General features: G+C 39.9%; 2 protein-coding genes and 1 long non-coding RNA gene across 3 annotated transcripts in view; all 3 read right to left on the bottom strand.

Moving 5' to 3' along the window:
* LOC118599922 overlaps positions 1-1,539 on the bottom strand; it is a 3,967-nt gene extending 2,428 nt beyond the window's left edge. Inside the window, exons 1-2 of the long non-coding RNA XR_004949458.1 lie at positions 1,488-1,539; positions 1,049-1,366 (exon numbers count right to left, since the gene is read on the bottom strand). This is a non-coding gene — a long non-coding RNA (uncharacterized LOC118599922). The remainder of the gene's footprint in view (positions 1-1,048; positions 1,367-1,487) is intronic.
* A 6,217-nt stretch (positions 1,540-7,756) lies between these two features.
* On the bottom strand, positions 7,757-12,170 carry LOC112144209. The gene is made up of 4 exons (XM_036216258.1): positions 12,027-12,170; positions 11,626-11,934; positions 8,402-8,595; positions 7,757-8,106 (listed from the first exon to the last, which is right to left on the bottom strand). The coding sequence occupies exons 1-4, from the start codon at positions 12,067-12,069 to the stop codon at positions 7,855-7,857; spliced, it is 798 nt and encodes a 265-aa protein (XP_036072151.1). The 5' UTR covers positions 12,070-12,170; the 3' UTR covers positions 7,757-7,854.
* A 3,306-nt stretch (positions 12,171-15,476) lies between these two features.
* LOC112144363 (immunoglobulin lambda-1 light chain-like) lies at positions 15,477-22,607 on the bottom strand. The gene is made up of 5 exons (XM_024268870.2): positions 22,467-22,607; positions 22,061-22,374; positions 17,861-17,906; positions 16,038-16,343; positions 15,477-15,915 (listed from the first exon to the last, which is right to left on the bottom strand). The coding sequence occupies exons 1-5, from the start codon at positions 22,507-22,509 to the stop codon at positions 15,668-15,670; spliced, it is 957 nt and encodes a 318-aa protein (XP_024124638.1). The 5' UTR covers positions 22,510-22,607; the 3' UTR covers positions 15,477-15,667.
* Between the last annotated feature and the right edge of the window lie 2,906 nt (positions 22,608-25,513).

A 25,513-nucleotide genomic window follows, 5' to 3' on the forward strand; every position in this document is an offset into this window, starting at 1 on the left:
ACGAGCCAGACTAAGAGCGGTTCACAACTTTCTGTATAAGTACTGCACACACATACCTAAGTATGTACACACTCATAAATAGCATAATGAGATACATTTATAAGCTTATGTATAGGAGGATGGCAGCGCGCATAAGTGCAGCAGCCTACAGCTCCTCGTCTTTGTGTGTTTTTTAAACATTATTTTTAACATTGTTTCAGCTTGCTGCAACTCTAACAGAATTAAACAGACTCTACAGCCGTACGGACCTCCTGGACATCGGGTTCCAGTGGAATTTGAATTTTAGCAGGGACTTCCACTGCAAGCAACACAGTGAAACCAGTGGGATCTCCAGAGATTGTCGTCAGGTCTGGCAGGCAATGCAGACGGCGTCACAAGAGGAAGTAGAAGCGGGGCTGTAGTGCCGGTCTGCTAGCTGATTTGAGAAACCCTCACTGCCAAGCCTCCACCTCTCAAAGGCCTGATCCCTGACGCACAAAACGGATGAAACCGCTACATCAGCTTCAGTGCAGCTAGCAGGCCGCACACTACCCAGATGGGACAGGAACAAAAGCTGCATCTGCATACACGCAGGTTGGTGTAATAACAGCACAGTGATGGACACACTGCTCTCCCGACCCAGAGTTACGACCTAGGGACACTTCTTTCCGCCTCGCGAGCTAGCTGCTGTTTACATTCCAAGAGAGTGCAGAAGGTGATAAACATCAGACTCCATCTATACCTCCTGCTGCCTCAACAGAGCCACAAACATCCAGAAGGATCACACCCACCCCATCATCACCTCTTCAAACTGTCTTCAACGGCTTCTTCCCAAAAGCTGTAAGTTCACTAAATGCCAATTTCAAACAATAAACCTCTAATACTTGCAAAGGCTTGCACATCTTCTTCAATCTGGACACTTTTTTTCTTCACCTTATTTCTTGCACATTTGTTAGGATTTTTTTCATAAATATCTGACAATTGGTTATTTGTAATGATAGTAATGACTGTAATGACAGTATGTTGTAGCTTTTCTCCCTACAGGAAACAAACGTGAGTCAATCCTTACGCGACGGTGTGCTGCTGCTCTGTGGGATCTTGACCCTGTAGATGCTGTAAACCGGACGACGATTTAGGAGGCTGAACCAAACGCCCAGACGGTCGGCGCCGCCAACAGATTTAAACTCCAGCCAAACCTTCAGGAGGAGACAGACGAAATATGACTTCTAAAAACCAGAGGGTGTGTTCTGCGGCTGGAGTAATTGTTGAGCAGAGGCAGGAAGTTCTTTAGGGAACCGATGTTTGTCAGAGTCTCCCTGAGCTCTCTGGCCTCGCTGGCTGAGATGTTCTGGATGAAAACGGTCTTTGAACCGTCGTCTTTCACTTTCTGCTCGGACAACAGATATATTTGATACCAATGATGTGCAAACTCTTGAAGAATCCAGGTTTGTTCAGATAAAATTAGGATTATATTCCTGAAGCTGAAAGAACATTGATGTTGTACTCACCACATGAACCTTTTTTATGATAGTTTTATAAAACCCAAACTGAAAGACACAGAAGATTAAGTTCATAAATGAACACTTCCAGCTTCGAAAAGAAACAGATTTGTTCATCTTTTCACTTCAATGGAAAACAACACATTTTACATCGAAAATTAACATGGATTTTAATAAATTAACGAAACGGTTTTTCTTTTAGGTTAAAAAAATGTTATTTTTAAATTAAGAATCTTTATAATTATGAACTGATTTTCCACCTTTGCTTGTGTCATTAATTTATAGGCTTCTTCTTCTTCTTTTCCTTTCGGCTTTTCTCTTCAGGGGTCGCCACAGCGAATCAGTTTCCTCCATCTAAGCCTGTCTTCAGCATCCTCCACTCTAACACCAGCCACCTTCATGTCCTCATTTACTGCATCCATAAACCTCCTCTTTGGTCTTCCTCTAGACCTCTTTCCTGGCAGCTCTAGACTCAGCATCCTTCTACCAATATATTCATTGTCTCTCCTCTGCACATTTCCAAACCATCTCAGTCTGGCCTCTCTGACTTTATCTCCAAAACCTCTAACATGTGCTGTCCCTCTGATGTATTCATTCCTGATCCTATCCATCCTGGTCACTCCCAAAGAGAACCTCAGCATCTTCATCTCTGCTACCTCAGGGCCGGATCTAGCCAGCCCCTATTGGGGGTGCAAACAGAATATCAGGGGGGGCAAGTTTAAGGATGCAAAATGGTTCCGGTGTAAAATCCTCCCAAGCCTATAAAAAGCCCCAATCCAATAAAAATCCTGTTTTTTGAGTTTTAACATGTCTGTGTGTCATTTTTCTTCTGAAAGAGAACAATGTAATAAGCAATCATTTTGTTTTTGCATTTCCGAGTATTTTTCCTTTTAAATCTCAGTCAATCACACTTTTTGAATGAATGATCTTCTTTCCATCAACAGCTCTGCTGCACTTGCACTAAACCTTGTGTGTCTAGTTCAGGTTCTGGAGGAGAGAAGATGGTATCTTCACGTTGACTGCAGTCAAATGAGCCGCCATTCACATTTCTGTGGTCAAATCGGCATCACTGGATTTTTTTGTGTGAGTTTCATCCAATACTTACGGTAGCAGGACTGAGAACGCTGGAAAATCTCCACCAGACTCCATGGAGCTTCTTGATGTGACCACGGAAATGTGAACGGCGGCTCATTTGACCGCAGTTGGAAAGGATTGTAAATCAATGAAAGAGCATTTTGATGTTAGCTTTGATTATTTTATCAAGAACTCTGAGAAACCAATGATTGAATGTATTGATCACAGCAATGTCAATAAACATTGGAGAATTAGCTAAAAGAGTCTTTGGTGAACTGGAAGGAGAAAGAATCAGGATTTTGGAGGAAGTTCTGTCCATGAAGATCTTCACTTCCTCGTCCCAGCTGACGTCCAGATCAAAGGTCTGCTTGTTTATCCGTCTCTTTTGGTCTTTTTTGGGACATCTTATTTATTTATTTATTACTTTGGGTCATTTTTATTCATTTGCAATCGTTTCTATTTGGTTTCTTTTTTGTCTTAAAATATATATCTATGTATTTCTTGTTACTTTTTATTTACTTCTTTTAATGTTCTGTTTAGCCATTTGTTATTTGGGCTTTTTAAATATGTTTATTATGTGTATTTTGTCACTTTATTTAAGATTAGTTTATAAATACTAAACTATTTTACTATTAAAACAGCCAACACACTTTCTTTGTAGCAGATGATAAAACAAATCTCTTTTTGTCGTCATCAATGGACCAAACCAACAAGTTTCTACTGCAGAAACTCTTGATTCCTGTTTCAAAATTGCTTAAAAAAATCCATGGATGAGAAAATCTTTAGTGATAACAGAATGTATTTTCATCAGCAGGGAATTGGTTCAAATCCAACATTTGAAATCCTGTTGTGTAGTTTTGGTATTTTGTTGAATCGTTTCTTGTTATTTTCATTAAATTACTCAATACATTATAAATATGAATCAACAATAATGTATTTTCTTTATAGATATGAGTTTGTGTTTTAGTAATAGGCTACATAGTAGTAAATCACTGATGTAAAAATGAGCAAGATTTCAAATAATATATGTGTTATTGTTGCCTTTAAAAATTAACAAGAATTTTAATTTTATTTATTTATCCAGGACAGTGGACATTAAATTAACCCAGCAGCTATTTTATATCTGTTGTCCACAGACAAATGTCTAAAAAATATATTATAAACAACATAATATTAAAGTTTATACTAAGGAGGTGAGGCAAATTAAATTCAATGGAATATGAAAGACAACCCCAACTTCATCTCAGGGGCCTTTCCCCGCCTGCAGCCCCCTGCAACATAATGGATATACATAAAGTTTAGCATGAAATACAACAGGGGTTTATACTCAATAAACTTCTGTTGTGACAGTAAAATATACCCAACACAAGAAGCTCTCAGCTCCCATCCGTTGGCTCAGCTGTTGGACAGGACAAGTAAAAAAAAAAAAAAAACACCAACTGGGGACCTTTCTGAATGGAGTTTGCATGTTCTCCCTGTGCATGCGTGGGTTTTCACCGAGGACTCCAGCTCCCACCGTCCAAAAACATGCTTCATAGGTTAATTGGTTACTCTAAATTGCCTGTGAGAGTGTGTGTGATTGAGACCCTGCAACAGACTGGCGACCTGTCCAGGGTAAACCCTGCTTGCCCATCAGGGTTAGGCTCCGGCACCCCCGCGACCCCGAAAGGGACAAAGCGGAAAAGAAGATGAATGAATAAATGAGAACAGACAATGAAGAATCTTTAATTTCATGATTAGTTTAGATTAGAAATGGTTGTTTTCAAGCAATCAAGAAAAAAAGTATATTCATGTGTAATAAAATCAATTAGCAGAAGTTAACATCCACAAAGACATGTCAAACGCAGCGAACTTGTATAATCCCACCCCGGTTTGACCAGACCATTTCTTATGTGTATTATCATTATCCGGTTCGTAACTTAAGATCTTTCCAACATAGATTCAGGTTATTATAAATCCTCAAGTAACAATGACCCGGAACCGGAATCCCAGATGATTATGAAAGAATGGAAACAAATTTACTTTAATAAATTAGTTCAGGCAAGAACAAAAGGCCCTACAGGCCCTAATTGCCACTATCGGACATGAGCAGTACCAACCAAACCAGTCATAACCCCTTCCACCTGACATGGGACACACGATTGATGATAAGTGTCAACTACCCGTTAGTGTAGTGCTTGTGTATATATATCTATATATCTGCAAACGTGTGTGATGCAAAATAACCAAAATGTAGTGTTTCACATTGTCATTGTTTCATTTCATCTCTGCTTTCTGTTTTCATTTGGTCCTTGAAACCTCAACTCAGTGTGTTTGAGTCTGTGTGAGATGGAGGTAAAACTGGCTGTGGTTTCCTGCTCTCTTCTCGTCACATACATTAACATTTCTTCGTTTGCAGGTTTTTGTTCAGCCTGCAGGGATCATTTCTCACTGTGGGACCAGCAGCTGCAGTAATAGGAGGCTGAATGATCCACTTTTACTTGACTGATCTTCAATTCACATCCTCTCTGGGTTTTCTCACCAGTAAAATCATCTTTCTGAGAATGACCGTAACCTTTATTTGTTTTACAATCATTTTTATCAATATGAAGTATTATTTTGAATGGCTCTGTCTCTTTCTTCTGATACCAGTATATATCATTAGTTCTCAAATTTTCAGTTCCTCCACAGCTGAAATAGACACTTTGACCAACTCTCCTGGTCAATGTTAAATCACCCTGAATGAGTTCTGCTGCCATGGTAACCAGTGCTGCAGAGACACAGACAGACAGGTGAAGGTCAGGGTGACAGTGTTTGTTCCAGGTAGACCTGGCTGGCTCCTGATTGGCTGCAAACACTCACCTGAACACAGACAGCACAGAGCAGCAGCTGGGAGGAAAAGCATTTTGTTCAGCCGGGTTTCCTCTGGTGAACCTGAGGAGAAGTGGTGTTCTGATGCAGCTGAGGACAAAGAAGGACGAGCTGTGAGATGACAGCAGGACCACGTGCTTTGTGACTCCTCCTCCAAGCTCCCATCAGCCCCTGCAGCTCACAGAGAAGACTGCTGCTGCAGACTGACAGCTCAGCTGAAGCTGCTGTGTGGTTTCATCTTCCTGATTTGAATCTGACAGCAGATGAAGAGAATCTGGGTCACATGATGCACAAACACTCAAACACATTCATGTTCACAAACACACTCAACTTCAGAATCAGTATATTGTCATTGTCATTGTTGGAGAGTGTGGCCTACACCAACAAGGAATTGTTTATGCCATGATTGGTACTTGGATAAGGTATTAAAAACAATTAAGCATACCAAAAGTGAATAGTCATAAATACAATGCATTTATTTACATGTAAACTTTTTTTAAATTGTCTTTATGGCTAAGAGGAAAACACTGTTGTATTGTGGGAGGTTCTGGTCTGAATAGAATACAATCTTCTCCTTGAGGGGAGACGGTCAAACAGTTTGTGATAAGTGTCATTTTTTTAACCGAATATCAGGGTTCTGGATCCAGGAGATGTTCAGGACCAGCATCGTTCACGGATCTATTGTTCCCGTCGGTGAACTGCAACTTATCCAGAAGATTGGCTGTGAAGGTCTCCAGGTGGGGCAAAACCAGACTGTCAAAGGACTTCACGACTACGGCTGTCCGGCCTGTGGTCATTAAGATTTGTGATCTGTGGTTTCTTATGGACAGAAATAATAGTGGAAGATTTGAAGCATGCTGGCACGTGAGATGACTCCCTGTCCATCAGCACGGGCATCAGCTCTTCTGCACAGTGCCTGAGAGTGGCTGGAGAGAGGCTATCAAACCCTTGAGCTTTTACTGGGGCTCTGCAATCTTAGCTATCTTATTTGCTTGATGTTGAACTTACATATACAGCCTGTTATCTGAAGATACATACATTTACTCATTGTTTTTCAATTTTATTTGTGTCATATCAACGATGAAACAATCAACTTGTGATGCATCCTCCTGGCTGGGAGGCCTGGGGCCATTGACATATTATTTTACTGGAGAAAACAAGGTGTTGACGTCACCCATAGGAAATGCCTTACCTTCGGTTCTCGCAAAATCAGGCCAGAGGTTTCTCCGTCACTTCCTGATATTCTGTCGCCATTTTGTAAATTTTCGACTGTGATTGGTCTGAGTTGGTCTGAGTCACGTTTTTAAAGGAACTACTGTCATCAATCATGAGTGAGCTTGTTCAGCCCACACCCTTTCTACTGAAAGCGGCATCTAAATGGTCGGTTTATAACTTGAATAACTTGAATAAAGAAAATCATCAGAACGGAGATGTTAAGAAGAAGGTTTCAAAGCAAGAATGGTTATTCTGACAAGTAAAATAAAATAACTGTCTATTTCTCAATGGAAGTCTAAGGGATTTTGACCTTCTTTAAGCAAGCAGGTACTTCCTATTTGAAACACTAAAGGGAAGGGGTTGAGCTGTTCTGTGATTATACTGTCAATACCTGGGGCCCAACGCTTGGGGGTGGCACGCACTCTCGCAATCACATGCACATCTAGGGGCAATTTGGAGACAACAATTAACCTATGAAGCATATTTTTGGATTGTTGGATAAAAGAGTGCCCAGAGAAAACTCGTGCATGTATGAGGAGAACATACAAACTCCACACCAAACCAGTACTAATCGATGACCCACCGAACAATCTCTTTGTTTGATGACACATTGAGTTGAAGTCTACTTCTGAACATTTACCTATTTTTTTTTCCTTTTTTTAATAATTAAGAAAAAAAAAAAAAGTAACAGCTAAACATTGGAATTCAAAATACTGGATTCCATTTAAATGTTTTTGATTATATGAGAAGGACCCAAGACAAAGGCAAGACTGCTTTTGTCATTATTTGGGCAGAAAAAATTGTGTTTTTTGAGTTTGCTGTTTTGTTAAGTGTAAAGCCACATTTAACGGTGTCGAGGCTGCAGAGCACAAACACACACAGCTGCAGGAAGCTTTATCAGTATTTCCTGTAATAAAAACCACTGAAAGCAGATTCATATCTGCTGCTGTTCGCTAATCAACCTCCATCTCTGTTCTGTCTTTATTCTGCTTCATGAAAACGTTTCATATTTTTATGTTCTTGAACAAATCATAAACTTACAGTAAATTGTGTCTGATGAAGAAGAAACAATAAGATTGTCAATGAGTTTATTATTCCAGATAAATGTGGGAAAAAATAGTACAAAAAATATTCAAATGCAAAAGCAAAAAAGCTATGTTGAATCACAAAGTGATCAAAGTGATGAATGAGATGAAAGGATGAGATTTGATGGAGAGAAAAGAGGATCAGAAAACAGTCAGTCAGCATGTTTGGAGTTGGTGGATGCTCCCTTGTTTCTGAGGATCATCAGCAGAGAGAGTCCACAGCAGTACACCAGACTCTTCACTATCAGCACTGTGTACAGCAGGCAGAGCAGCTTCACCCTGCACTCAGACTGGAAGGACAGCTTCACCAGGTCCAGAGGAGGAACAGAGGCTGTAACTGTTGTCAGTATATTGAAACATGCTGGATTGGATGTTGGAGCTGCTGTAGAACCTGGAGGCTTACACTGGGGTCACACCGGCCGCGGAAGCGCCGCAAAGCAGCGCCGAACAGAGTCCGCGTCCATTCAGCGCCCATGTTAACCTATGGCGTCGTTCAGATCAGGCGCAGAGCGGTGCGGCGCGGAGGGTCCGCGCGGGGCAGCGGAACGTTTCGGCGTCTGGTCTATTTTTTAGCTGGTGCTGATATTTTGGCCCATTCCTCAATTTCCTCCAAAGATTTTCTATGGGGTTGAGATCTGGAGGCTGGCTAGGCCACCCCAGGATCTTGAAATGCTTCTTACAAAGCCACTCCTTTGTTACCCGGGCAGTGTGTTTGGGATGGTTGTCATGCTGAAAGACCCAGCCACGTTTCATGTTGTGCAGCTCGTACTTCTTCGCATGTTCTCTGGCCACTGAGGTAATGCGCTGCTGCCTGTCTCTCTGGTTTGCCCCCACAGGATCGTTGATGTGGAACCCACTGCTGCTTATTCTAGGCCTTGTTGTCTTTGGCGAGACTAACCACAGGTGCTTCGTGGGCCCCTTTCATCCACTTTGCTTTGTCGCCGGGTCAGCCGCTGAGCAGCGGCCTTTCCCCTTCTTCTGTGCAGTGGATTGGATCACTGCATCTTTTTTGGACTGGGTGGCATTTTGAGGACTCGTGCTCTTACATCTCTCTCTCTCTCTTCTCTGGCTGGAGAAGTTGATGGACTGTTTTTAACTTGTTGATTTTACTGATCTGTTTGCCAAATAAGGGGCTGCTTGCATGTTTGTTTGTTTTTTGTTTGTTTTATTGTTTCAGAGCTGCCTGCAACAGTGACTCGTACTCAAAAGTACACTATGATGAAAATTATAGGTCTCATCTTTTTTTTAACTGGGAGTATTTGCACAATTCCCCTTTTCCCCCTTGTATATGCATTATGTATCTGGTCGAAATCAATTCATAGAGCTCTCTGGCATGTCGCTGTTTAGATCTATTGCAGATGTCCGTGACAAAGAGGCTGAGACATTGGGATCCATAAGCAACATGATTTAATGAGAACAAAGAGCAGGTAAGCACAAGACAACATGTAGTCAGGAAACAGAAGCGAGGCAGGAGGCAAATAAAAATGGCAGGGGTCAAACATGGAGAGGCAACAGAGAATAATCACTCAGACTGAATGCACTGGAAGACAATTCAAGACTTTGCAGTGAGCAGAGTGAAGAGCAGGGTTAATTGGTTCTTGGTGATTAACATGAATGGGGAACACAGCTGGTGAAGGCAGGAGAGACGCAGGATGAATGATGGGAACAGGAATAAGAAAGTGAACAGATGCAGGCAGTATTCTGGAGAGGGTTCCCTCTGGTGGTCATGGCTCAATCATGACTGGTTGAGCCGTGACAATGACATTCCCACAGCCCTGGGCATAGGCAACCTAGGCGACCTCCTAGGGTGGCGCCAAATTGCAATTATTTTTTTTTCCTTTTTTTCACAGTTTAATATACCACTCATTTCATGTAAAAAAAAAAAAGGTAATAAATAAAACCATCAATAAAATAACTCAAAAGTTTGACAATCAATAATTAATCTGTTGGGTACTTTTTTTTTACTTTGAGGTAAAAGCAGCAAAACTAGCCCTCAGGGACAGCTTTAAGGAAAGGACCCAGCGAACATTTTAATGTGGCCCCCATGTGGTTTACCTTTGGGCTGAATTGATGGGTCCCAGGATGGGTCCACGGGTTCCATGGTGGCCCCATCTGTGTTTGCCTACACTGTCTTAGGTGGGGACTCTGTGGTCTGGGTCCATACGCTAACCAGCCGCCCAGTGGATAGCGTAGCTGGCTAACAAGCTGCCCAGCAGACAATGTAGCGAGTCAGCAAGCTCCACTGTCCAGCGAGCCAAACTACAGAGAGCCCACTCTGGATTAAACCAGCCTCCGGGATCTGGGATCCTCTATGAATTGACATGCCGTTTTAAATTCTGTGTGGCGGAAACATGCTGTTTCTAATGTGAATGTTCTCAAAATGTTAACGAGGAAGTCCTATTTGAATTTATTTCACTTTAAGAAGGAGCGGAGACCGCAGAGAACTCTATGTTTCCTGAAGGAAACCTGCTCCAGACCAGGTTATGTTCACAGAGTCAGTTGCCATAGTGATTGATTCTGAGTTCAGCTCAACCTGATTCATGAAATGGGTTTGGTTTCACCCACTTTCACAAGTTTAAGTTACCCGTTTCTTAAACCTAAAACTCAGAGTTTTCCTACATTTGGAGTTCACAAACTCAGAGTTTCAACTAAACCTGCTTCTTGAAATGGGCCCCTGGAGACTTTAAAGTAGTAGTACTTTATTTAACCCTTGTAGTTGCTGTCAGGGTTACCTGGTGTTCAAAAAAGTAATTTCAATCCTGATGTCTTTAGGAACTACAAGCAAGAATCCATTGGTGTCCAGGTGTTATTATGGTAGGCAGTATTCCCCACCATCAGTTATTATTTGATTACAGGATTATTTTGTGTCTCGCTGAGCCTAAAGCCTTCCAGCGGGCCTTATGTCATCAACAGAGATCTGATTGACTTTTGCAACTGTTTGTTTCTGCTGTGTGCAGAGCACAACTCACTGCTTGGTGGGTTTTGAAGACCTTGGGCAAATTTCATAATGAATCTAAGGTTAAGAGGTTATGTTTAATACACACAAATAAAAAATGTTATTCATGTTTTATAAAAGATTTTCTAAATGAGTCAATGAAATTGTAAATTAATGATGAGCGGGACATCATAATGTAAACATATACAAGTTATCTGTTGATAGTCATTGTTAGCCAATAACAAAGATTTCAGGCAGAGATTTTTTTTAGGCTCATCACGGAAAACCCCTATTAAACATGGGAGACCTGCTACTTATTGACTACACCAAAATGGTCTTGGCAAAAGAGGCTGGTTTAGACTTCTTAACATGGGATGGTTCATACTCGTCCAAAATGCCAAAGCTAAAAAACTCATGGTCTAATAGCAAAAGCTTTCTGGATTACAATTGATTAAAAACAGTACCATTATCTACGGTACTGTCAACTGAAGAAACTAAATGCATACAATTTAACATGAAGAGAACAGACAATGAAGAATATGTTTTATGCTTAATTTCATGACTATAAAAGAACAGAAAAATGTTTACTTTAATAAATTAGTTCCGGCCAGAACAAAAGGCCCTACAGGCCCTAATGGCCACTATCAGACATTAGCAGTACCAACCAAACCAGTCAATAATGCCTTCCACCTGACATGGGTCACAAGGTTGATGATAAGTATCAACTACCCTTTAGTGTAGTGCTTGTGTCTATGTTTCATGTTTGATGCAAAATAACCAAAATGCAGTGTTTCACATTGTCATTGTTTCATTTCATCTCTCCTGTCTGTTTTTATTTGATGCTTGAATCCTCAACTCACTGTGTTTGTGAATCTTTGTGAGATGAAGGTGAATGATGTAGCTGTGGTTTCCTGGTCTCTTCTTGTCACAAACACTAACATTTGTTCATTTGCAGGTTTTTGTTCAGCCTGCAGGAATCATTTCTCACTGTGGGACCAGCAGCTGCAGTAATAGGAGGCTGAATGATCCACTTTAACTTGATTGATCTTCAATTCACACCCTCTCTGGGTTTTCTCACCCGTAAAATCATCTTTCTGAGAATGACCGTAACCTTTATTCGTTTTACAATTATTTTTCACAATTTGAAGTATTATTTTGAATGGCTCTCTCTCTTTCTTCTGGTACCAGTATTTATCCTTGTCTTCAGTTCCTCCACAGCTGAAAGAGACACTTTGACCAACTCTCCTGGTCAATGTTAAATCCTCCTGAATGAGTTCTGCTGCCATGGTAACCAGTGCTGCAGAGACACAGACAGACAGGTGAAGGTCAGGCTCACAGTGTTTGTTCCAGGTAGACCTGGCGGGCTCCTGATTGGCTGCAAACACTCACCTGAACACAGACAGCACAGAGCAGCAGCTGGGAGGAAAAGCATTTTGTTCAGCCGTGTTTCCTCTGGTGAACCTGAGGAGAAGTGGTGTTCTGATGCAGCTGAGGACAAAGAAGGACGAGCTGTGAGATGACAGCAGGACCACGTGCTTTATGACAGCTCCTTCAAGCTCCCGTCAGCCCCTGAAGCTCAAAGAAAAGTCTGTTGCTGCAGCAGATGAAGACAATCTGGGTCACATGATGCACAAACACTCAAACACATTCATGTTCACGAACACACTCAGCTTGATGCCAAAGTTACATACATGCTTGATTTCATGCTTAAGAGTATGTCATGCTTAAATTGCAATGTTTTATTGTTCTGAAGAGCAGAAGGAGCAGACTATGTGCTTCTGCAAATCCATATTGATTGAAGCTCTTAGAAGAGTTGAACCACAGTCCAGTTCTTCCCATCATTTGATTAGGGAAGGTGTCTCTGAATCTGAAGCATGAGGGCTATCTTTATGGGCATGAATGAGCTCAGATGCAGCACTTTGTGGACAGTCTCCTTCAGAAATGATCATTCTTACCATCAATCTTCAGACTAACATTGGCTGACAAGGCATAAAAAAAATCCCTTGCAGGGGTTTATTCATCATAACTCCACAATATCTAATATCTATTTTTACAAAATTATTTTTTTTTAGATTTTCTTAAGTAGCTAATCACAATCATCAGAATTACATTATAAACTAGTTTCTTTTATTTATGATGAGTCTATGTAGTTTAAGAGTTTCACTTTTTGAACTCATTCCCTGAAATAAACTCAAACAAAAATCTGGGTGTTTGAGGTAAACACTTGTCTTCCAGTGACCACTGCAAGAAAATTCAACTTCGAATGCCAAATTAATGAAAAACAGGCTCAGATTTTTGCAATAAGTTTGGAGAAAAAAACGTGTAAATAAGTTACATAAAAGCATAAAAACACCAGATAAAAACGAAGATAAAACAGTAGAACAATAAAACACACCAGCAGAGTAGAGTCTGATACATTGTCAAATGTCTGGCGGTAAAAATGGGTTTTAAGAAGTGTTTTAAAAATAGACAGTGAGGATGCCTGCCGAATGCTCAGAGGTAAAGCGTTCCACAGCTTCGGTGCACAGATTGAAAACACTCGTTCCCCCCTGAGCTTCCTCTTGGACCTCGGTACCTCCAGGAGAAGCTGATCAGCTGACCTGAGGCTCCGGGTCGGGGTGTAGGGACAGAGAAGCTCAGAGAGATACGGCGGTGCACAGTTGTTTAAAGATTTAAAAACAAATAAAAGAATCTTAAAATTAATTCGGAAATTCACAGGCAGCCAGTGAAGGGTAGCCAGGATGGGGGTCCCTCTTACGCGCTCCAACCAGAACCCGAGCCGCAGCGTTCTGGACCAGCTGGAGACGTGAGAGGGATGACTGGCTAACTCCAAAATAAAGAGAGTTACAGTAATCCAGCCCGGATGCGATAAAGGCGTGGATTACCGTCTGAAAATTTCGTTTAGATAAAAATGGTTTCACATTCACCAGCTGCTTCAGATAAAAGAAGCTGGATTTTACCACTGAGCTGACTTGACCATCAAGTTTAAAATCACTGTCCATCTTAAAACCCAGATTTGACACGGACTGTCTGAGATGAGGAGTCAAAGGACCCAGCTCCATTGAGGGGGGGTCACAGGAGCTGCTAGGACCAAACACCATCACTTCTGTTTTATCATCATTAAAACTTAAATAGCTGAGGGCCATCCAGTCTTTGATGTCTTGAAGACAAGACAGTAATGGTGTAATGGAGCCTCCTTTCTTTATTGGTAGATAAATTTGGCTGTCATCAGCATAACAAGTGAAAGGAGACTCCGTGTTTTTTCAGGATGGCACCCAGAGGAAGGAGGTACAGGTACAATAAAAGTGGTCCTAGAATAGAGCCCTGTGGAACCCCAAACAACAGTGGAGCAGTTAAGGAGTAGGATCCTGACATGCTCACACAGACAGTCCTGTCAGTTAAATAAGATATAAGCCAGTCGAGTGCGGTGCCACAGATTCCAGCCAAACCTTTCAACCTGGACAATAAGATATCGTGGACCACAGTGTCAAAAGCTGCGGACAAGTCCAGCAGAAGAAGGACAACAAAGTTTCCATCATCAGTTGCCCTGAAGATGTCATTAAAAATCCTCAGCAGCGCAGATTCTGTGCTGTGAAGGGTTTTAAAGCCAGATTGAAACCTTTCCAGGACATGGTTTTCGTTCAGGAAAGATTGAAACTGTAGGTACACCACTTTCTCTAGAATTTTTGAGAGAAAGGGTAACCTGGAGATGGGCCTGAAGTTGGCTAAAACAGAGTTGTCAAGGTTTGGTCTTTTGATCTAAGGTTTAACAACAGCATGTTTGAAACCTGTAGGTACCACGCCTGTTGACAGACTGGTGTTAATTATAATTAGAATCTGCTGCTCTATGCTGGTGAAGATTTGTTTAAAAAAGCGAGGGGGGACGGCATCCAGAGGAGAGCCTGATGGTTTCAGGTTGACTAAATACTTTTAGCCCCACTGTAAATGTTTGAGCCTCTAAATCCGTAGTGTCAGACTTCAGGGCTCGAGAACAGAAGAAAACATGTGGTAACTGCTTCTGTATCAGATGTGTTTCCCCATTTATGAGCTATGTTGGAAAACAGATCGAACATTGGCTATGGAAGCTTGGAGTTTGACACCTGTGCTCTAAACTTAACCATCAGAAACAGTTTAATGGTGGAACTTTTCCAAATAAGAATGATTAGCCAAAGTAGTTGTGACCTGATGAAGTTGACACGTTGGCAGCAATGTGCAGGAATTAATTGAATAGACAGTAACTGGTGCAAAATCCAAAATCATGGAATGCTGAAAGTATTGAATTACTCTTAAAATGTTCCCATGCTTTTTTAATTCCAGACCTGTTCCATAAATCAAATCGTCCACAATTTTTGCAATTCTACGAAATGTTTTGATATTTGGGATGGATGGATGGATAGATGGATGATTATAAAGCCACCGTTCTTAGGCAGATATAGAAACGCACACAATTGTTTTTGTACTGATTTCCATTTTCTAACAAGGAATGTTGGATGGATGACTAACAGCAAGACCATTGTCATAATGAAGATGGTAGAATGTATTTTTTCTAAAGAACATTTTTAAAGCCGTCACTAATGGTGTGAGGGCTGCAGAGGACAAGCACACATCTGCAGGAAGTCTGTCAGCAGCATTTCCTGTAATATTAACCACTGAGAACAGATTCATATATGCTGCTGTTTAACCCCCGTCTCTGTTCCTTACCTTTAATCTACTTCATTAATTTTTCTGTATTTTATGGTCTTTAAAGAATCATAAATGTTTAGTAAATTGTGTCTAAAAAGAAGAAAAAACAAGAAGCTTGTTTTTAAGTTTATTTTAGAATATTGTTGTAAATAAATGTGAAAATGTGTGAATATTCAAAATGTTAAAGCAGAATAAAGCAATGTTACAGCTCCACAAGTCAGTCACTGACAGTTTGATGAAGAATCTCTATCAAGTCATTAAGAACATTAGAGAGCTGTGATCAACGTGATGAATGAGATGAAAGGATGAGATTTGATTAAGAGAAAATAGGATCAGAAAACAGTCAGTTAGTTGGTGGATGCTCCCTTGTTTCTGAGGATCATCAGCAGAGAGAGTCCACAGCAGTACACCAGACTCTTCACTATCAGCACTGTGTACAGCAGGCAGAGCAGCTTCACCCTGCGCTCAGACTGGAAGGACAGCTTCACCAGGTCCAGAGGAGGAACAGAGGGTGTTACTGTAGTCAGAATGCTGGAAAATCTTGACTGGGATGTTGGAGCTGCTGTGGAAACTACAGGTGGAAGTGTAGGCAACTCTGAAATAGAAAGAGTGAAATGTCTGGAGCTGCAGAGAGAAGCATCATTGGTCTGCTATCTTTTACCCCTTCTCCACATGAAGCTGAATCTCTGTTGAACACAGTCACCAAGCCTTCATTACCTTGTTGTGTTTGGGCCTCCACTGTTCCCCCCTCGTGTTTTACGGAGCACATGTATTTATAGGAGCGGTCCTTTTGCTGATGGGCCAACAGGATGGAGGTGCTGCGTCTAGACTCTCTGAGCTCCAGCTCCTCCCCATCAGAGTTCAGGTCCTCCAGCGGGCCATTGTTCCTCTGTCTTTTCCAGGAGAACTGGACCACAGGAGGAAACATGGCTGAGGCCAGACACAGCAGGGAGCTGCCCCTCTCCACAGGGACTCTGGATGCTGCTGGGTACACGCTCACCACGGGCTTCACTACGGACTCATCTGAAGGTTGACAGCAGCAACAAGCAGCACAGACACACACTCACACAGTCAACAGCAGCTTCCAGAACTGCATTCAGTCTGATCCTGGAAACTCCATCAACTCTGATCACTAAACTCCTCATCAATACAGCACAAAGTTCACTTCACTCACTGGATTCAGACGAACATCAAACCGTCATCAGAAGACTCGAAATCATTTCTAGTCTTTAACTCTAGTCTTTAACTTGGAACAAAATGATTTCAGTAAAAGATTGTATCTTTACTTCAACTATAAATAAATATGAATAAAAATACACAGATGGAATCTATAGAAAAACACAACCTAAACTGATATTTTTAAAAGCCATTTTAAAAATATTTTTATATTTTTAAAGGTTACCACAAAAATACATTATTGGTACCCCGAAAATGGAATTTCTTAAGTGAGAACTTATAAAGATTTTGCATAGATTAAATTCTGATGAAATGAAACATAAACATACAAGTATTTTTCCAGACTTTTAAACACTATTTAGACTTTTTAAAAATGTTTAATTAACCATAAAAACATATTACTAAATTAAAGATTTGATTTTAAAGTATATTAAAAAGACCCAAAAGCTGAAGTAGATTTCTACATTAAAACTAAATAATTTAGAACAAAAGAAATTGGAAAATAAAAATTTAATAATTATTTTGATCTTCAACGATTGTGACTTTGAATACATTTTAAAATATTGTTAAATACTAAACATTGTTTTCTTTTTATTATTTTGGCATTTGTGAATATTTATTAAGCTTGTCATTTATTATTAAAAACAATAAAAACAGAGAACAGATTCAATATTTGCTTTCAATACTTTTTAATAAACAGAGCATAGCTCATTTAAATTTTTGTGTCTGACTTTTCAACACAAATTTGACTTTCAGAACAATTCACTGCAGAGTCAATTAAATGTACAAACATTTCAATACATTTTAAAGACATTATTGTTTGATTAAGAAATTTTTAAACTGTTCAACAAAAAATGTAATGCAAAAATATTTCCAATATATCAAATCAAACCTTTAACTCTGCATGAATAAGATTTTAAGTATTTCAACATTTTTAAAAACACAAATTCTTAGTTAAGAATGGTCACATTTAATTAAATGATTTTTGACCAAAAGAAGTTTTAATTTAATTATAAATGATTTCATTATATTTAACTTTTGAAAAACTAATAATGGTTTGAAACATTCTGTAACAATCTTTTTTTTCCTTAACATTCTATTTTTGCAATTTCCAATAACTCTTTGAGAAATTTTTTCTGCCTAAAAGTTTGTGTTTTTTTATTTTATCATTTTGTTTCAGAACTTCAGTTAAATTCAGTTGAAGCTCAGATCTGATCTTGTTCTCGGAAACCAGCAGATGTTCCAGAATTATTGAGACCATCAAACTCTTAATGTTTTTATCATCCTCCAGAAAACAAAAATCAGTTTAGAATTCATTTTTTTTACAATAAAACAGATTAAGGAGCAGAAATGTTTCTTCTTACCTGTTACAATCAGTCTGGTTCCAGATCCAAATATGTAGTATCCAGAGCCCCCGGCACACATTGAGAAAGTGTGCTACAAAAACCTGTGTGCTGTTCAAGTGTCATCTGAGTGAATCAGGGTGATATTTCAGCTCCATGATGAGTTTCTCTAATGTTCACATCAACATGACTGTCTCTGTCTGCAGTGGAGGAACTTGGTGAACTGCAGCATGGAATTATTGAAGAAAATGACAAATATTCCTGCAGTTATTAGATGAAAGATTCATGCAAGAACTCACAGCATGAAAGAGGAAATGTAGAGTTGTGCACGTGTGCAATTATCCTGAAGTACATCGGTGTGTTTTCTTCTGATCCTCCTGAAACCACAGGAACGTGAGAGAAAAGTGCTGAACTTTGTGTAACTTTCAAACATTGTGTTGAGATGAACAGAAATGTGTAATTATGGTAGAGAACTAAAAAAAAATTGTCATTCAACTTGAGTTACTTGAGACCAGAAATGAGGTTCAATCATTAACTGTATATAAGAACTGGACTGAGTGACTCCTCCCACCTCAGATTCCAAACAGGAATTTTTCACTGGTCCCAAAAAGTCAAAATCTTATTGACATCCCATTGGAATCTAGTTTTATCATTCTGCTCACACAATGTTTAACAGGAGAAAAAACTTGCCTGCTTTGACTTTGGGTCTGCAACCTTAAATGCTGAAAGAGTCATTTGGTCCAGGTTCTTATGGTCCGAAACCCAGCAAGAGCCCCAATGTTTCACCTCAAACTTAGAAAAATACACTTTATTTGTGTTTTTGTGGCCAGTAAGCCATTCATTTATACAAAAAATAGCTTTGAAATGTTCTCAACAATTAAGTTTTTCTATATAACAAATTTAACTTTGTTCACTTTGACAATAGCACAGTCAAATTCCTTTCAAAATAAAACACATCCTGTGTTTGATCAGACCCTCCAGCTGCAGCAGATTCATTTGAAATTAAAAATACAAGAAACATTAGATTTTCTATTATTGTCTTTTGTGTTTCTTCCTCCTTTTTTTATTTCACTAGTGAATAAAAACACGACAATTTAGTGTAGAATCCCAATCATATTAAAATCTATACATGGAAATGCAAAAAGATAATGTACCTGATGATAAACCACCTTGACAATAGATTAAAACTCTTACCATCATTTTGATCAGTTAGGCCTGTCTGACACGTCAAAAATCTAAACCTAAATTAATTATTTAGTTAGATTTGAAGTTTTCCTCAAAGCCACAGAGCCACAATGGAAGAATACAAGAGCCACTGGAGCCTCAGGTTGCAGACCCCTGGACTCTGGACTTGACTGGATTTGTAGACAAAGACTTAAGACTTACTTGTGACTTGAAAAACAATGACTTGGTCCCACCTCTGGCATTGCTCATGTTGACATGAGATGGATCTATCTACTTGTTACTTTATTTAATTATCATTCTAACTCAGTGACGTGCAGGCAGGTGAAGCAGAACCTCACCAGCAAAATATAGCTTAAAATGCATAAATTACATAAAATGAATGTACTTTTTAAAATAAAAAATAAAATGTTAGACTTTTAGACATGTCTTTTTTATGATTACCCTTTTATGTGTGGGTTTTCAACATTTCTCCAGTAGAAAAGTAGCGAATTTACGAGTTTCCTGTTTGAAACAATCACCCAACCAAACAGCGCTGGCCTCACCAGCGTCTCACATGCTGACTGTAGCTGCAGCTAATGCAGCACTGTATTGTTTCTGTCTTTCTATTATCATAAAAAAAGATTTATTTTAAAAATACCTAATTCGCTTACCTCTTGCCTTCTGTCTTATTACATTGATGCCAGTTTGTGACTCATTTAGTCTTTTTATCCGCTAAAAAACGCGCTTGAAAAACACACTAGGTGCGACAGACAATCCGCCTGCCGCACCGCAGTACACATGCCACAAGGTAGAGGGTGCTGGTGAGCCCGGAGGATGTATGTGACACCGCAGCTAATGAATAATAGAATTATCGACAGCAAGTCAAGTGCAGCTGTCCAATTACTCTTTAATGTTGTTAAACGTCATTTTCTAAGTGGAGGATTTCGTTTTTAAACCCCTAAACTCAATAATTTATGTAGACACACCACTGGCAATGATCTTCATTGAGACAGAGAGACTTTTAACACTGAAGAAAAAAAAGGAAGACTTCGACAAACAGGTTATACATGTGTTTCTTCAGAAGGAGCAGTGCATAGACTTCATTCATAAGTAAATGTAAGGCAATAATAACAATCTTGGGGATTTTCTTTCTATGCTACAGTTTGTAAACAGAAGAAAAATAATGAAATTAAATTTTAAACAGCACATTTCAACTACTGTCAATCAAATGGTGAATAAGATGCTCTGCAGATGAAATCTGACTGATAACTTCAGTGCCTCACCAGCCATGAACCTTAACGCATGTCACTTTTCAAACTGCTTTTTAAACTTTGATTCAACTATTCAACCTAACACCCCCCTCCCCAGACCACATTAATGAGTTCCCTACTTTTTTTAGAAAGTGACTACTTACTTACGTAATTTTCTCAACACGTGCAGCCAGTGCTGTATGGGGTTCCATTTGTGCCAAAAATATGTGTTTGCATCCACTGTCTATGTCTTTGGTTTATTGTCTGTCAACTGAACAAGTTTATTGAACATTTGTTCATATCTATGTACTATGAAGCAATACAACCCTGCCTGAGCCAGACTCCTCCTTCAGTGGCCCCAAGATGAATTGAATTTGAGAACCTGATGTAATCCATCCATCTTCTTCTTCTCATCCAGGACCGGGTCGTGGGGGCAGCACTCTAAGCAAAGATGCACAGACTTTCCTCTCCCTGGTCACTTCCTCCAGTTCCTCTAGGAGTATCCTGAGGCGTTCCCAGGCCAGTCGAGAGACATAGTCTCTCCAGCGTGTCCTGGGTCTTCCCCAGAGCCTCCGCCTAGTAGTACATACCTGGAACACTTCTTCAGGGAGGCATCTATGAGGCATCCAGACCAGATGCCCAAGCCACCCAAACTGGCTCTTCTCGATGTGAAGGAGAGGCGACTCTACTCCGAGCTCTCTCCAGGTCATGGAGCTTCTCACCCTGCCGCTAAGGGAGCGCCCAGCCACCTTCAAGAGGAAGCTCATTTCAGCCGCTTGAAGTCAGGATCTTGTTCTTTTGGGTATGACCCAGAGCTCATGACCATAGGTGAGTACAGGAACGAAGATCGACTGGTAAATTGAGAGCTTTGCTTTCTGGCTCAGCTCTGTCTTCAGCACAATAGACAAGTACAGCAACCGCACAACGGAGGACACCACTCCAATCCGCCTGTTGATCTCATGCTCCAATTCTCCCTCACCCGTAAACAAGAACCTCAAGATATTTAAACTCCTCCACCTGAGGCAGGAGCACCTCACCCACTGAGAGAGGGAAAAATACCTTTTTTCGGTCAAGAACCGTGGTCTCAGACATGTGGTGCTGACCCTTATCCCAACCACTTCACACTCGCCTGCAAACCACTCCAATGCAAGCTGGAGGTCCCGGCTCAATTAAGGCAACAGGACAACATCACCTGCAACGAGCAGGAAATCTTCTTGTGGTCCCCAAACCAGATTCTCTCTAGACCCTGGCTGTACCTGGAAATTCTGTCCATAAAGATTATGAGCAGGGCCTGGAGCCTGCCTGAGTCCAACATGGACCCGGAACAGGTCTGACTTACTGCCGGCTATGCGAACCAAGCACCTGCTCCGGCCATACAGAGACCAGACAGCCCTTAGCAAAGATCCCTAGACCCCGTACTCCCCGGGCACCCTCCACAGGACACCACAGTCCTAGGTTCGACTATTGGTCAAACTCTCCTCTCCAGTACCCTGGCATAAACTTTCCCAGGGAGGCTGAGAAGTTTGATTCTCCAGTAGTTCGAACACACCATCCGATCCCCCTTCTTGAAAAGGGGACCTACCTACCCGGTCTGCCAGTCCAGTGGCAACTTTGTAAATATTCACATTATTTTATTTCATCACTGCTTAAAGCTTCAATCCTCAGTTCAGCATGCTGCTGATGTGAGCTGATGGGAGGCGAACGTGTGAACCTGGCTGTGGTTTCCTGCTCTCTTCCTGTTATGAATCTGTTTATCTGCAGGTTTTTGTTCAGCATTCAGGGATCATTTCTCACTGTGGAGATCATCTTTATAGCAGCTACAGAAGTAAGAGGCTGAATGATCTATTGTAATTTTATTAATCTTCAATTCACATCCTTTCTGTGTTTTAACAGCTGAGAAATCATCTCTTTGTGGATGACCATAACGTTTATCTGTTATGCCGCTACTTTTCTTAAGATCGAGAATTATTCTGAATCCTTCTTTATCTTTCTTCTGATACCAGAACACATAATCATCTTTAAATTGCTTAGCTAGTTCACAGCTGAAAGTGACACTTTGACCAACTCTCCTGGTCAATGTTAAATCATCCTGAATCAGGTCTTCTGCCATGGTAACCAGTGCTGCAGAGACACAGACAGACAGGTGAAGGTCAGGGTGACCGTGTTTGTTCCAGGTAGACCTGGCTGGCTCCTGATTGGCTGCAAACACTCACCTGAACACAGACAGCACAGAGCAGCAGCTGGGAGGAAAAGCATTTTGTTCAGCCGTGTTTCCTCTGGTGAACCTGAGGAGAAGTGGTGTTCTGATGCAGCTGAGGACAAAGAAGGACGAGCTGTGAGATGACAGCAGGACCACGTGCTTTATGACAGCTCCTTCAAGCTCCCATCAGCCCCTGAAGCTCAAAGAAAAGTCTGTTGCTGCAGGCTGGCACCTGTGTAGTTTCATTAAACTGAAGTCAATGTGACAGCAGATGAAGAGAATCTGGGTCACATGATGAACAAACACTCGAACACATTCATGTTCACAAACACACTCAGCTCAAAAACTTAAACTTGAAAAACATGCTCCCATTAGGAAGGAAATAATTTACCTTTATAAAGCAAGGAAATTATGAAATTATAAAAATGTTCCATGACAACTTTAAATCCAAAATATACCCCCTTCCCATCCATCTATTTTTGCTTCATTTTTGTGTCATCCCATTGATCTCAGGAAGACACACATCTTTATCAGCTCAATTTAAAGGTTTTCTGTTTTGTTTTATTTTTCTGATGTTTGTGCTTTGAAATCCTGTTGGATGTGTTGTGGTTTCTGATTAATTCTTTTAGCAAAGAAAAACAAAACATTAGCATTTGTAAATGTGCATGCTTATAAAATGAGATTGTGTTATTTATGTGGTTGTTTAAGGAAAAGTTGTGTAGCTGTATTATAATATATTTTTAGCTAGGGCACTGAACTTTAACTTTGGGTGTACTGGGCTTAGGACTATATTTATACAATGTACAGGGGTGAGAATTTAAAAGATTTTTCTTCTTCTCTCTCACTTTCAGATTTTGTTGTTTCTATACTTTTCTTATGTTGCTGCTCTACATACTTTTTCTTTAAATGTCTGAAATAAATATTTTAAACTGAACTGAAATTGAACTGAATTTTTTTGTTGATTCTTAGGTTATGTGGGTAAAATAACACCAAAAATGGGGGGTTAAAATGAGTTATTGTTGTGGCAGTAAGTTAATGAAGTCATATTGGTTCTAACACTAAATATAGTTCAAATGACTATTGACTCTCCTCTTGCCTTGAGGCAGAAGAGCAGATCTACAGTTTATGTCATTAAATCCTACATTATCGACAGATTAAGCAATCATTAATTTGAAACATCACGGGACAAATTATTCTTTCATAAGAAAATTTTTATCTACCAGGAACAATTAAATGTTAGTGAGGATGTGATAGTAAGGACCAGTGCAGGACTGCAGTACTAATGTGTACATCGGATGTATGACTAGTCAATTTTTAATTGTTTATGATCTGATTCTTTAATTCATACATGATAATAAAATCAATAATCCATAAAAAAAGTCTTCACTGGCACCATCATAATACAAAATAATGAGAAATTTATATAATATTCCTGATAAAGATATTTTTAATAGTTGTCATATTTTCAACACTGCATTATTCTCCAATGTTTTCAGTGAAGTTCTGAGACTTCGGTATCTTCAAAAGCAGGAATGATGGTGTAGCAACACATTTTCTGTAAGTCGCTTTATTTATTTAAGTCTGATCTATGACTCTTGTCCACTGTTTGAAAAAAATATTTTTTTCCTCACAAAGTTTCTTGAGACATGATGGGTTTAAAATGCATCCACATATTTACTGTCAATTGGAGACACTCCCAGGCTGTTTTTCTTGTACCCTGGTCTTCTTGAATGCCCAAACCAGATCATTCTAAATATTTAATGTTTCTAGTAATTAAAATAAAGAATAGCCACCATTGTGTTAAAAAATGTCTTTATTAAATACATCAGGTGCAAACTGAGACAACTTCACACTCAAATGGCTTCCCTCATTGTTGATGGAGGAGGTTGTGTCACAAAAAACAGCGTAAAACTCATATGTGAAAGATTTCAGACCATCTTTAATAGCTGCTATCTGCTTCTTTCTATGGATTTTTAATTGACTTAATCAATAGTGCATTGTAAATCATCATTGAAGAACTGCTATTTGTGTCTGTTATTCATATCATAAAAGCTCTTACTTAGTTCCCTCTTAATTTTGATTAAAAAGCACAAAAAAAATGTATTTGCATCATCTTGAATTATTGTGCTCTTTATAATGAAATATTGTGACTTAGATTTCAACTGAAGAAGTCTGAAGAAGAATCAGTGATCCTTTGGATTTTAAAGTTTTTTATTGGTTTATAAATGCATTTCTGGTCTTGGGCTGTCATATCTATATGACATGATTTTACAGTATGAGCCCTTGCAGATCATGAGGTCCTCTGCTGCAGCCTCTTAGTTCTAAAGTCGGAACCAAAGCTTATAGTGAGGTCTCATTTAGTTTTTATGGACCTCGCCTGTGGAGCAACCTCCCAGAGAGCCTCAGGGCTGCAGAGACTGTTCAAGTTTAAGGGTGAAGACCTAATCTGACTTTTAGCTGAAATTTATTCATTCATTCATTTTCTTGGCCGCTTTGTTCCTTTCGGGGTCGCAGGGGTGCCGGAGCATAACCCAGCTACTGATGGGCAAAGACAGGGTTCATTCTGGATGGGTCTGTCGCAGAGCCTCAATCACACACCCATTCACTCTTATTTTCACGCCTAAGGGAAATTTATGTTTTTAGTTTTTCTGTATTTTACTCTGTTCTCCACACCTTGACCGACCACTCTCGAGGAACTGGGTGATTGCAGTGGAATATTCCAGGTCTGTGGGCTTGCCTTGATCAGGAAATATCCCATGGTGACATCCTCTGTAATCACAATTAGGTCGGTCTCTGGCATGGACAATTCCCCTAAATATCACTTCCTCACATCAGCATCAAGACAGGTCCTCACATTGGTTCCCATTGCTACTTACACTTTGAGTTTAATTTATTTTATTTTTTTGTGTGTTGTGTTTTGTTTGGTGCGAGGAGTATGAAGAGTTGAGGGCATTGTATTTTATAATTGTGTTTTTATTTATTTATACCTGTAAAGCAATCTGTGTTGCTGCTGCATGAAAAGTGCTTTATAAATAAAGTTTTAATTCATTTGAAGTCTGA

This window comes from Oryzias melastigma, linkage group LG17, assembly GCF_002922805.2.
Source record: "Oryzias melastigma strain HK-1 linkage group LG17, ASM292280v2, whole genome shotgun sequence".
NCBI lineage: Eukaryota > Metazoa > Chordata > Actinopteri > Beloniformes > Adrianichthyidae > Oryzias > Oryzias melastigma.

Bases quoted from the DNA above. Each gene is read 5' to 3' on its own strand.
- LOC112144209 (XM_036216258.1), bottom strand. From the start codon at position 12,069: ATGCTTTTCCTCCCAGCTGCTGCTCTGTGCTGTCTGTGTTCAG. The intron at 11,935-12,026 runs GTGAGTGTTTGC...GTGTCTCTGCAG, and splicing joins TCTGTGCTGTCTGTGTTCAG to CACTGGTTACCATGGCAGCA. The intron at 8,107-8,401 runs GTAACAAAGGAG...GTGTGACCCCAG, and splicing joins ATCCCAAACACACTGCCCGG to TGTAAGCCTCCAGGTTCTAC.
- LOC112144363 (XM_024268870.2), bottom strand. From the start codon at position 22,509: ATGCTTTTCCTCCCAGCTGCTGCTCTGTGCTGTCTGTGTTCAG. The intron at 22,375-22,466 runs GTGAGTGTTTGC...GTGTCTCTGCAG, and splicing joins TCTGTGCTGTCTGTGTTCAG to CACTGGTTACCATGGCAGAA. The intron at 15,916-16,037 runs GTAATGAAGGCT...TTTCTATTTCAG, and splicing joins GGAGGCCCAAACACAACAAG to AGTTGCCTACACTTCCACCT.